At 35.6% G+C, this 13,695-nt stretch overlaps 1 protein-coding gene across 1 annotated transcript in view; it reads left to right on the top strand.

The window, feature by feature from the left end:
• Positions 1–13,031, top strand: part of LOC123875782 (transcription factor Sox-12-like) — a 169,410-nt gene extending 156,379 nt beyond the window's left edge. The window contains exon 2 of the mRNA XM_045921816.1: positions 5,928–13,031. Coding sequence (XP_045777772.1) covers positions 5,928–6,638 — 711 coding nt within the window. The 3' untranslated portion in view covers positions 6,639–13,031. The remainder of the gene's footprint in view (positions 1–5,927) is intronic.
• The last annotated feature ends 664 nt before the right edge of the window (positions 13,032–13,695 follow it).

Below are 13,695 nucleotides of genomic sequence, written 5' to 3'. Positions count from 1 at the left end.
AATAGATACAATCATGACAGTGACCTCCAAACAACCCGTGCAAAATTTGCGTCACACACTCCATGTCTGTTCGATTCTCGATTGAGATAGGATCTACGAATACGAATAAAAAATACTTAAACATTTTATGAATATAACGAATAATATGAATTCAGCCACTCAGCATTAGAGATCAATGCTTGGAGTTTCTCTACCTGATCAAATCAGAAATGAGGAAATTCGTAGGACGACCAGAGTAACTGACATAACTCCACGGATCGCGAAACTGAAGTAGCAACGAGCAGGGCACATATAGTTCAAAAAACCGATGGACGTTGGAGTCTCAAGGTGCTAGAATGGCAACCTCACACCAAAACACTCCCCATTAAGTGGACAGACGACAGCAACCAAGTAGCAGGGAGCCGTTGGACTCAAGACCGTATACGTCTTCAACTCTCATGCGGTCTTGCGCCTATAAATTTTAAAATGCATAACGGTGATTACAGATGTTGCAACGTTGGCTCAAGTTATTAAATAAATCGATGATTCGGAATTTTCGAGTTCCGAATTTGTCTTAACTCTTATCGTTTGCAGTAACAAGTACATAATTGAAACGATTGATATTTTTAACCCCCGACCCAAAAAGAGGGGTGTTATAAGTTTGACGTGTGTATCTGTGTATCTGTCTGTGGCCTCGTAGCGCCTAAACGTATGAACCGATTTTAATTTAGTTTTTTTTGTTTGAAAGGTGGCTTGATCGAGAGTGTTCTTAACTATCATCCAAGAAAATCGGTTCAGCCGTTTGAAAGTTATCAGCTTTTTTCTAGTTACTGTAACCTTCACTTGTCGGGGGTGTTATAAATTTTTAATTTACACTTGTATTGGTTATTTTATCTTTCAATGTAGACTGTTTTAGAAAGAACATCATGAATTCAGCGTCTATTAAAAATATCGATCGCAATGATCATACTATATCTATCAGCTGCTAAGCTAAGATCAAGGCAATGACATTTTCTTTACCTTTTAACATATTATACATAATTCTAGATCATTTTATTCAAGCTTCATATTTCATCTGTAGTTATAATATATCGTATCGTACAACGATTTATTTTTATTGTGACATTTCGATAGGTAAACAAACAATTAGTCTTGCAAATTAATAAAACATGAGCATTATTTTCCTGATTTAATTGTGGATTGGTAACCGAAACGCAAGCCATTTATGTGTTGTGTTCGTTGAAATATTAAAAAATGGTTTAACTCATAAGAACGATTCGATCATCGGTTCTTCTATAGTTAATTGATGACTTTACATATCAAGTGTTGCTACTCTAAATATAAAATGTAATTTAAGTATATAAAAGGAAAAGCTGATTTACTGACTGACTGATCTACTAAGGCACAGCTCTAACTACTGGACGGATCGAGCTGGGCATGCAGTTAGTTATTATGACATATTATGAGATATCCGCTAAGAAATTATTTTTGAAAATTCTACCCCTAAAAGGGAGGAGTTTGGAATTTGTATGGTTCACGCGGACCAGAGTAGTTTCATCAAGTTAGTGGATAATAAATTATAATTGTTATGTAAACTTTACAAAACTCTAACTTTTTAGAGTAATTTGAGGGTTTGAGCAATTAAGTTAATATTAATTAATTGATATTTAATAAATTAATATTTAATTGCTACTCGCCTGAAAGTACTCCATATTGTTCTCGGAGGTATGTGAAGTCCGCTGTCCACACTTGACCAGCATGGTGGACTAAGGCCTATATACTTCTCTTTCTCTGAGATGAGACCTGTGCTCAGTAGTGGCCCAACAATAGGTTGGGCCTAATTAAGTATTTTAGTATTCGAAGATATACCTATCTGAGGTGAATATTATGAGGAACTAATTCTGTCACTCAACTGTTATACCTTTCTTTAATCTAAGGAACAATAGATATGACCTTCATTATTATAAGCACGTGTATAACAATAAGAACACGCGTAGAGATTAGAAGGCATAGCGAGTAACTAATAGATTCGTTTACAATACTAGTGATGCATGAATTTTGCTTTGAATCGATTTTTTGGGTGGATGTATTGGATCATATTATTATTACCTACTAGCCAATGCCCGCGACTTCGCCCGCATGGATTTAACGCGTCCCATCTTAGAGCACATCATCACTTTCCATCAGGTGTGATTGTGGTCAAGCGCTTACCTATAGTGAATAAAAAAAAATTAGGTTTTTCTAAATCCCGTGGGAACTCTTTGATTTTCCGGGATAAAAAGTGGCCTATGTGCTAATCCAGGATATTATCTATTACAAATTACAAGCAGCCAAATCCGTCCAGTAGTTTTTACGTGAAGGAGTAACAAACATACACACACACACACACACATGTGTGATCAGGTCAGATTCAGTCTCATAAAAATCATTTAGATTTTTTTTTTGTTAATAAAACGTCCTTCTGACGTAGGTATAAACACCTATTTCGTACTAACGATTATCGATATTTCGACCCAGTTACATGGATGTGACCGTGATGTGATGGGACGATGTAGTTATATTTATGTCTTTAAACCACGAAATAAGCCTTAAACCATCTATCTTTTTATATTATAGCATTTAAGGTAATTGCTTTCAGGAACCATTTATTAAATAATATCTTTTTTACTTTTTACAAATGCCAATCCTTGAGGTTCAAACTTGAAAAAAGTATTAATTCGTCAGTTTTTTCAGTATCAATCAGCTACGACTTTCATTTAAAGCGATAGCCAGTGAGAAAAGACGTTCAGACGTCACAGAAATAGCGACAATCGCGAAATAATATCGTAGACTTTTTTAATACGATCTAAACGATTCGATTGACCTCATAGCTTTGACTCGATTCGCTTGAATCGATATAAAAATCGCTATATTTGAATCGATTAAAAATCGAATCGTAATATGCAACCCTGTTTACTTACAACACATATAATATATCGTGTCCAGGAAGAGAAGTGGTTGCCCTTGATAACGCCGGTACATTCAAACGACGTGCATTGACGTTATACTCCAAATAGAAGGTTGTCCGCCCGTATATAGCCGGCTTGAGTACTCTTGAGCCTATCGGATTAGGTTCCGTAACATATTTTTTCCTTTTTAGGAACCACGGATAATATTTTGTCCAAACTTATTCTATCTTATTTACGATTAGCTTTAGCTTGTATGGGAGATTTTATAGAGTCAACACTCACATAGTAAAATATGTTTATCACATACAGTCCTATTGGATGTGTAGGTCTGTACCTAAAACTTGAAGTTTGTCTATCTTCTGTTCATTTGCATTCGCACATCTTTCATCTGATTGAGTTGAATCTTTGTATAGCTAACTCTTTGAAGTAATCCAGGTTTTTTTTGCTTTACCAAGGCTTTCATTTTGTCTTACTGCTGAATTTACTTTGTTAAATATCTTATTATGTATTCAAGGGAAGACTGACACTGGATTTGCTGAAATAATTAAATTTTTCCAACCCCCCAAGTTTTTACTGCTTCAATTTTTTTTACTGCTAACATGAGACTGCTAATTTTATAGCCTGCTTCTGTATTGTACTTTCGGATTTCGGCTAAGAGGGGTCTCTCCGTCTTTTGCTCCATACAAACGAAGTCTGGCTCTCATTTGAATACAAACAAACTCAATGAAACGTGGATACGGTTTTGAAGGCCTTTCTGACGCAGTGGTAAGCATTGTAGTCTTATCAGTGCGAGGTACCGGGTTCGATTCCCGGCAGGGGTTTGAAATTTTATGATTTCTAAATTTCTGATCTAGTCTGGTGGGAGGCTTTGGCCGTGGCTAGTTACCACCCTACCGGCATAGCCGTGTCGCCAAGCAATTTAGCGTTCCAACCAGAAACCAACCAAAGGAGACCAAAGAAGTATGGGTTTAATTAAAAACTTCCATTTTAGCCTGCTTCCATCTTAAACTGCACCATCACTTACCACCAGGTGAGATTGCAGTCAAGGGCTAACTTGTATCTGAATTTAAAAAAAGTCAAGGCCAGGTAAATAAGAGTTTGAACGTAAAATTAGAACGAAGGTTTTTTGCATCTGTGAAAGTCTTATTTAAACTAGTCTGCTTTTTGCATGATACGTACATACAATTAAACAGCAGTCTGTTAGAATTTTATAATAGTTGAAGGACAATAATTATCCAGTGAATGGCTCTAATGGACGTTTAAATATTGCCAGGTCTATGTTTCTTTGATGTTTTAATGATACGTTTTTGTCTACCTGTCTGTCGAATGTATCAAAGTGACTTAGTGTCCTTATTTTGTGGTAATTAGTAGCTTTTTATGTAATGATAGTGTGCTTTGAGCTCTATGGATTTGGAAATCTTTAATGGACTGAGTTAATTGACCAATATGATACTGAGACTAATAATAATATTATTATGAGATTGGTCAAAGTTATTATGACGTGTGAAAAGTAAAGAGATGAATTTAAAAAATATTGGTAGTTCTACGAGACATAATTAAGCTGACTTATATGAAATTATTGAATTTAAAGTTGAAGAAGTTAGCTGTTATCCTCGCGTAAGGTTTATTAATATTAAGAAATAAAAACGGGCCAAGTGCGAGTGAGACTCGCGCACCGAGAGTTCCGTACTCGGGTATTTTTTCGACATTTTGCACGATAAACCAAAAGCTATTTTTGTGATGTAACCACAAATACATGGTTTTCGGATTTTTTCCTTTACTTGTGTTATAACACCAACCTACTTGCCAAATTTCATGATTCTAGGTCAACGGGAAGTGCCCTATAAGTTTTCTTAACAGACACGACAGACAGACAGGCAAAGAAGTGATCCTATAAGTGTTCCTTTTTACTTTTCATCTGAAAAGGAACCCATAAAATAAGAAAAATACCTACCAAAAAGTTAAGATAAAATATAGGCAATAGTATAAAATAAAAAACATAATCTAAGATAAACTCTATTCACGAATTGTTACAATGCCTGCTGGGCCTTGTGTAGTGGCAGTAAAAGTATCCTAATAATAGTATTAGCATCGGTAACCTGAATACGTTCCGCAAAAAAACCTACCTCAGTGAGTTCACCTTGAAAGCCGGAGTGGGCGTACCAAACTTGATTTAGTCTCCATCTGACAAACCCTTTTTTTGTCCTGAATATAAATAAGACGAGCAAAAAATATAAAGTCGAGTGAGATTTTTTCCCCCCTCGCTGTTACCAGTGGGACCCGAGCCGAGTTTAGCGAAAGTAAGATTTGAATAATAAAAGACATATTCGCTTATAGTGCGGCGCTGTTGTTATGTTTTTATATCGGAAAGATTGCGCGCCCGAGGTTTGCAAAATGTGCCGCGGAAACACCATATGTTTAGATGCGAGGAAAATGTGTGGAACTATCGGGTTGTCCTCAACACTTCCTTCACGATTTGATAATGATTTCCTGTGTCCTTCTCCGTCAATGTTTTTACAATATTTAGTGGAGACGCGGAAGCGATGCATTTGAGCAATCGAATGTTTCACAAATACGTGCAAGACAGTTTGAAATAGATTAAAATTAGGTGACGCGTAACGCGAACCGAGCACATCAATTCGTATTATCAGTCAATTACATATTCGGGTAGCGTTGCCATTGTAAAATTTTCCTACACCCGGCTATTAGAATTGATTACATTTATTCTAGTTTGTAATAATAGTAATAATTCCTATGATAACAATATCATTAATAGTAAGGACGCAGACTTAATGGTGCAACGTCATGCATACTAATTGTACACAGGCAGCGCTTTGCCAGCGCTCGGCATATCGGACATGCCTGAAATAATAATTGCGCTCTCCACAGTTTAACTGATAACACTGATTTCCTGTTTGAACTTAAATCTCAATAGTAGAGATTTTCCTCGTTCAAGAATTCCTCGAGATAAACTAATGGATTTTATTTCTTTGTTCACAGACGAAAAAGAACAACCCGAACCACATCAAGAGACCGATGAACGCTTTCATGGTCTGGTCGCAGATCGAGCGCAGGAAAATTTGCGAGCAAACCCCGGATATGCACAACGCGGAAATATCCAAAAATCTTGGCCGCGTATGGAAGACCTTGAACGATGAAGAGAGGCAGCCCTTTATCGACGAGGCGGAGAGGCTTCGGCAGCTACATATGCGCGAGTACCCGGACTACAAGTACAGGCCTCGCAAGAAGACCGCGAAACCTGCGCAAAGAAGCGGCGCGGTTACGAAACAGAAGCGTAAACAACGCGCCGATAGCAATAACAACAGAGGTGTGTCCAGGCGGCGAAGTCGGCCTGCGCCTACGGTCCCGAGCGTTCCCGTGGAGACGCCCGCGCCGTCCGCCCTGCCCGCGTCCCCGGCGGGCTCCCCCGACTCGCCCGAGTCCGCCTGCTTCTACGACGACAGCACGCGGCGTGACCAGACGGACCTCACGGAGCTGTACTCCATCACGGACCTGCTGCCGCTGCCCGCGGACTGCGAGGTGGACCTGGACGCGCTCACGGACATGGAGTCGTTCGAGACGGCGTCGTCGTCGTCGGGCTCGCACTTCGAGTTCTCGTGCACGCCCGACGTGTCGGACATGCTGAGCGAGATCGGCGTGGCGGGCGACTGGGACGACCACACGTTCTCGTCGTACCTCACGTCGTCCTAGAGCGGTGCCCGTCGCCACTGCCACCACTGATCTCATTCGAGCCGCCACAGGGGGCCGACGACGCGGCGACCGCTCGCCGCCCCGCCTAGAGAGTGCCTACATCCAATTGACGTGTCGACATTTGGATTCAATGTACAAAGTTATTTAATAAGATTCGAGGGTGAAATTTAATTTCTAAGTACACCGGCCGCGTGGCCGGGTTCATCTTCTTTTTGTCTCGGTTATTCCTTTGTGTTGAATGCGAACTATCGGACAACGGCTCCCCGGCTGCGCCGGGTTCAGAACGTAGGCTGTGAGTTGGTTCTCGTTAAAACGTGTTGCTTTTCGTAAAGGTTTTGTTGAAAACAAAAACATTTGGGGTGATTTCCAAACGGCACGTCTCAGACGCATCTCAGTAAACAATCCGTCTTACTCTCCGTCGCTGGTAAGCAAGCTACGCGCTACGGCCCGCTCGGGCCTCGGGTCGCTCGTCGCATGCTCGCATCGCGTTGTCGCGTCCGTGTTCTATACGTGTACATTACTCGACTTGGCTTCTATTCTAAGTTCGCAATTGCCGCTCTTCATTTTACGTTATTAACAATTTACCGCAAGAAAGGGTCGTTTCTTTACACATAAAACGTCTTAGTCGAAACATTATATCGATCGAGTAATAGAAACATAGGACTAGGTTATAGTCACGTTCGTCTTACGTTCTGTTCACTGTACGTAAGTTCACTTTATATACTTTGATGCACACATAGTTAATAGTTCGACATTATAATTTTACAATTGGAAGCTAATCGGTATGTCAGTTGATGAATTTCGGAGTGCGGGATTTTCGAGTAGGAGTTTTTGGAGGGAGTCCCTTGCCGTGCTTTGATTTCGGTATGTATTGGAACGAGCCACGCGTGTATTTCGGTCGACAGGCCACCCTTCTCATTCGTTGCGCGCGTGACTTCTTGTGAATTCATTGTTAGCACGGCGGGGGATCTAGGTAGGTGTGTAAAGTTGATACGTCTTGCTATAGTGTACGTTAGGTCGTTTAAGGTAAGGTAATTTCCGTTCAATGGTAAGGTACGAAAATATGTAAGAAATGATGGCACCTCAGGATCGATGCGAAGGGACACTGTTCGATTTTCTTCTTTCTTTCTACATCTTCACGCTTCAATTTGTAAAAAAACGTCTATAGAAAGATACATATCAATAAAGGGGGTGTATTGAATTCGCGGGACGATGGAAAAAACTTATCGTGTGGACAAAGTACTAGTTCGGTTCCAAACAAATGTTTTGCTGTTTCAAACTCTGTGATTTACTTTATGGATTTTCTAAATTATAAGGATCTAGTGGAGACTGATATCGCATAGATTAGTTTTAGCAGCGCTAGCTTCTCTGACTTTTTAATTTTTAGAACTGGGCATAATTTTAGTGAGGAAAAGAACAATACGTACCTATTTTTGATAATTTGCCTTTCTGTGGAGATCGGGTTGCGACCCCATTACCAACTTAGCACTTGCAATATTGGTTTCTAGAGCTAGGAAACGTTTTTTACGAATTTATAGTTGCAAATGTCAATACGGCGTTGGGCCCGATGTCCACAGCAATGCAGGGCTAAACACAATTTGTATAAGAAATTCGCAGAAACTGTCAATTCATTGAAAATGGAGTCAGTTAGTTAGCGGGGTAATGTTTCTGAAACGAATATTACCTCAGTCATTTTAAGATATAATTATAAATCTTCTAAAATATACTTTTTCAGATAACGAACAATATTTGTAGATAATCTGTGTCCCTAAGATATATTTCATTATAGTAAGGGATCCGTTGTGCTGATTGATAAAAAAAAGAAAATGCTTTACTTATATTATTATATTCTTATAAATATATTATGTAAAAATGACTTCGTGTATTAACTTAGTGAGTGTCTACGAAATCCAATTATTTTTAAAGAAAATGCATAAAAATACATGTTATCTATACATTATCGTGATGTGAATACTGTCTTGTGTGTCGTAGGGCGATATTATATTATACATTATATGGATAATAAAAAGAAAAAGTAAATTTGTGCCTAATGAATAAACTTGAAAATTTCATAATATTATGTATATTTTAGTGATGCTCAAGGTAACTTTATAAGCGCGTAGTGTTTTATTAGATGCTGTTTAAATCTGTGTAAATCATAAAATTAAGATTTTTTTGAATGCCAGACATGCATTTGCAACTAATTTTGCTTCTCTATAAGTTTCAGGGATCTATAAATATTTCACTAGATGCGGCAATAGTAACAAACATGTTCTAACAACCATCGGTGTCCGCATTCCTGTCAGTCGTACTCGACTTTTAGATGAAGTCCGTTCTTACGAACATAGATAACTTGGATCAGACTATAGGTTCTAACCTAAAGCTACCACGCTACGTACCTTACAAACACACTACATCTAAAGATTGACATTTGATAGAAGTGCGTACACCGATGTTCATCAGAACATGTTATTACTAAGTGCCGCATCCAGTGAAACATTCATATCGCTGATAAGTTTGCTTTATTGTTTTATCATTATTTTGTGATCATAAGTATCAGCATTCACTACTGCACCTTCTTCCAAAATGTTTCCCAATCCAAACGAACGTGTTCATCTTTCGCCAAGCTCATTAAATGCTTATATTTCATCATTTATGATATTGGTGTGGTAGTGAATGTAAGCATTATTATAAATAATCACATAAACAATAATATTTACTTCTATAATGATAGATATAATCTTTTCGTTAGCTTAAAACTCAAAGTTTTGTAAACTTGTTAAATCAGCAAAATATTTGCGTTTACAGATTTAAATATCAATTTCTTATGAAGTGCAGCATTATTAATGTATAATTTTTATATTATGTTTTTTTTGGCAATTTTGATATTTAATTTTTGAATCCACCATTATAAGTATATATATTTTGTGATATTTCTAATTTGGCTTACTATGTGCAAGTTTTTGAAAATATTTAACTTCATCAGATTATTTATGACTTATCTTAATATTGCGCTTTGATAAAAATGTTCACTTTAAAGAATTAAAGCAATATACTAGTAGTGACAGCAACGCTCAAATTAGATTAATATCTCCTCAAAATACTATGATATTTGTCATCTATTTCTTATTCGATTATTTTTACAAATTCATCATCTCAATTTGCATTAACAGTCATGATTATTACGGATATAATTTTTGTAATATTTTCGTAGTTTATACCATCTTTTTATCTAAAATAATTAAGGAAATTTAAATTTTAAATGCCACTAAAAATTTTGATAATGAGGAGGATATTAGATACTATTATAACCCCAAAGTATTCGTAAAGCAACATCGAATTTATTGTTGTATTTAGCGCTTCTTAATGTGGTTCTTCAATAATTGGAATTATCAGGGTTTCGATGTTTTCTTTCAAATAAGGATTGTAAAAAACCTTTTGTAAAAAATTCTCTCTTTGATTCCCTGGTGTGATCTGTTCTAACGTTTCCGAATTCTTTGCTTCAACTGATAGGCTTTTTCCTTCGTAGCCTTTTTAAAATCTATCAAGGTATTTTAAAGTGTAAATAAATAAGTATTGAAAACTGTTTATAATAATGTAAAAGTCAAAATAAAGCGATACTGTGAGAAAAATTAGAGGGTATTTGTATGCGTCTCAAATAAAATAAATATCACGGAAGACGCAGTTAGTTGTTGTAGGTTATATAATGTGTAATTAAAATAATTGTGTAAAAAATTGTTGTATACTTCATTGTATCTTGACTTTTTCAACTACATCTTTGAATGTTTGATTACATTCTTTGTTTAGATCAAAGAATTGAATCAGATGATCAGAGATGTTAGTTCTTCTGTTAAGATCTTCAACTCTTTCAACTTCATGAACTTAACTACTAACTAAAACCGAAAATCAATCTTCTGTGTCGGTTGATGGAATTAAACGTAATTGTGAGATATAATCTCTTTTGAAAAGATATTAAACACCGTCTGTTAGTTGAAGAATAGAATTGAAGATCCCAAAAACTTTGCCTGAGTCTATGCTTAAAAATCGCTTGTCATACAAGTAGATCGGTGTTTTCTTACTGAAACAATATATAAGTAGGTTAAAAATTATGTATGTTTAACATTATAATACATAAAAGTAAGTCATAAATGCAATTCGATGGAAAAAATGTTAGTGAATCATTCACAGAACTGAAAACGTTAAAAATATTCTCGTTATGTTGTTTGAAAAAATTGAACGTAATTATTATATTATCTCTGTATCATATGTATGTATCACTGTTGTTGATTTATTTAATAAGCGTCTTCTATCGTAAGGTTTATTTAATTTACATTTCAATACTTTGAGACACAACGAAGCAAATTCTGTTCCCCCCTCTACGTTTTCAATAGCACCTATTCCCTATAATTAATTAGTCTTACTGATATATAATTGGTGTCTATAAGATGATTAAAGTTAAACAATAATTAAACATAATATTCTATGACAACTTCAACAAGTAGTGAATGCATATTCATAATTATAAAAAATAGATATCTGATTCGTTGTTGGCGTAGATGTGTCATTATTGAATAACAATTAATAAATAACTATTATTGGTACGACGATTAAAGTTAATGATAATAATTATAAAACAAAACGAAAACTTCGCACAATCTGAGTCAAGGAATTAACATAGGATTAATAGAATAGGTATTAAACGTAAAATAGTAACTGTTAATGTTACAGGTTTAAGTGTGATAGTTATTTTTACGTTCCATTTCTATTTACTCAGAAAAACGTCTGACATTCTGTCGATCTATTTGGAACTTTGTTTTGCTTTAATTCGTATTCTTAATTATTCGGATATACATAACCACACCATTTTAGTAGATTATAATCGTGTATATTTTTGTATGATAATATTATTATTTGACTCCTTGCTTTGATTTTATTCAGAATTTAAGTTGTGCTAACTCTGTAGGATTTTCGATCAAATTTATAAGGAACAAAAATTATTAAAAAAAATGGTCCATTAAATTCTATCGAGTAATATTAAGGTAATTATTACGAGTAGCAGCAAATGTATACTTAAAAGTGTGTGCTTACAGTTTATATTACTGAAAGGAGTACCTAACATGCCAAACGAATTCAAACCTTTGAAGCTAAAAAGCATGGCTTTAAATGTAAAAGTGGGACTGAAGTTTCATTGTCATTTCTATTTTGTTCTTTTACCATTGGACATTGTAAATACCTTGTTAATAAACTACTTAGGGCCACATATTTTTTAGATTTTCTTTTTTAATAATTCACACAGCGACCGTGTGTTCCGAACTATTCTAGTCTTGGAAGATTTTGAGCAGGTTTCGATTCCACATACAGTCGAGTCCTCACTGTCCCGAGTTAGGATTTTGTGTATTATCATTGTCAACGTTTCTCTCGGGGACGATCGTGATTCGTGGCCTTTTCGTAATTGATACCTGATTTTTTTACTATTTTTTTCAATTGATACCAAAAAATGATGAAGCTGTTAGACACCGTTACCGATGGATCTCTCTTTTTTAGCACTAAACAGTTACGGTCTTTTGGCTTACCAAATAGTGGGAACGCTTCTGTGTTACCAGCTTTGTAATTGGTTCTAAAATGTTGTACATATTGTAGACGATCGTTGATTTTTAGGCGATGTGGTTAGCAAACTTTCCTTCTCTCACACACATTCAAACATTTTCAATGATTGTGAAAGAATCAGTACTCTTTTAACAAATGTGGCTCGGCCTAAGTCCTAATCAATAAAATTACGTTCATTTTAGCAATATTTTTATACTTACCTAGTTTTGATAAAGAAAAATAAGGGATGAATAATACTGAATGTTTCTTGAAATATTACTGATATTACAACAAAAATATATCTAAAATAAACGTAATTTTATTTTTTATTGGCCGGGCCACATTTGTTAAAAGTGTACAGATTCTTTCAAAATCACTGAAAACGTTAGAATGTTCGAGAGAGAAGGAAACTTAGTTAACCACAGCGCATTATGTCATTAAAACGCACGGTTCTCTAATTTTTTTGAAACTACCCTCTATTACTTATTGGGTTATGTTTCATTAAAATCTTATTATCCGGCAATATTTTTAAGGTTTATTTTGTAATGATAAGTTATTTTCAATCGAGGATGTAGTCTTCATCGAGCTGTCCTTCGAACGTTGTATAAATTATATTGATTTGTATCTTATAAGGTACATACTGTAACTGCATATATGTACGTAGTTTTTTAAACTGTTAAGTATGAAATAACATTACTGTAGTTATGGAGTTAAGGAAAACGTGTACATTTTGTATCGTACTTTGTTTCAATAATGAATATATATTATTATATGGTAAAAATAAATCATCCAGTTTTTAAAAAATAACCAGATTTTTAATTACCTTACCTTCCTTACTTAAAAGAATAAATATAAGACTTAGTTGTCTTTAGGTTAGTGATAAACTTTGACCACTAATAAAAACCAAATGGGTTGCATTAAGTTAATGTTCGTACTTCCATGATTGAGCTTAAAGGTGAATCTTTGATTCTAAGTTAACAAATTCTGACTTATGCAAACATTTTGCTTTTATTAAAGGTCAAAGTTTAACGGTAACCGTAACTTTGATCGCCTGTCATGCAACTGAACCTCAGATAGGTATAGACCTAGAACAAGCATATTAGTTTATCTAAGCGATATTAGAATGACGTTGATAGCTCTTTCTTACTTAAAAGACTTTCTTATATTAACCTTCGAGTTAAGTTAGCAGGAGCTGACAAGGTCATTTTATTAACATTTGGATTGGGTAGGTAACAGGACATTAAGACAGACATCTATAGAACGCACTTAGACTTGCTCAGACTTAACTGAAACTTAAGCACACTTAAGTCTAAGCCAAGTCAAAGTGCGATAGATTTCAACCTAAGTATATCTACCTAGTACTATCTATATTAATATTGCAAACGCGAAAGTAACTGTCTGTTTGTTTCCTTTTCAAGACTGAACCGGTGAACCGATTTCGATAAAATTTGAAATGGGCAGAGTACATAGT

This window comes from Maniola jurtina, chromosome 20, assembly GCF_905333055.1.
Source record: "Maniola jurtina chromosome 20, ilManJurt1.1, whole genome shotgun sequence".
Taxonomy (NCBI): Eukaryota; Metazoa; Arthropoda; class Insecta; order Lepidoptera; family Nymphalidae; genus Maniola; species Maniola jurtina.
The sequence above is the reverse complement of the archived record's forward strand: the minus strand, read 5'-3'. Positions and strand labels throughout refer to the sequence as shown.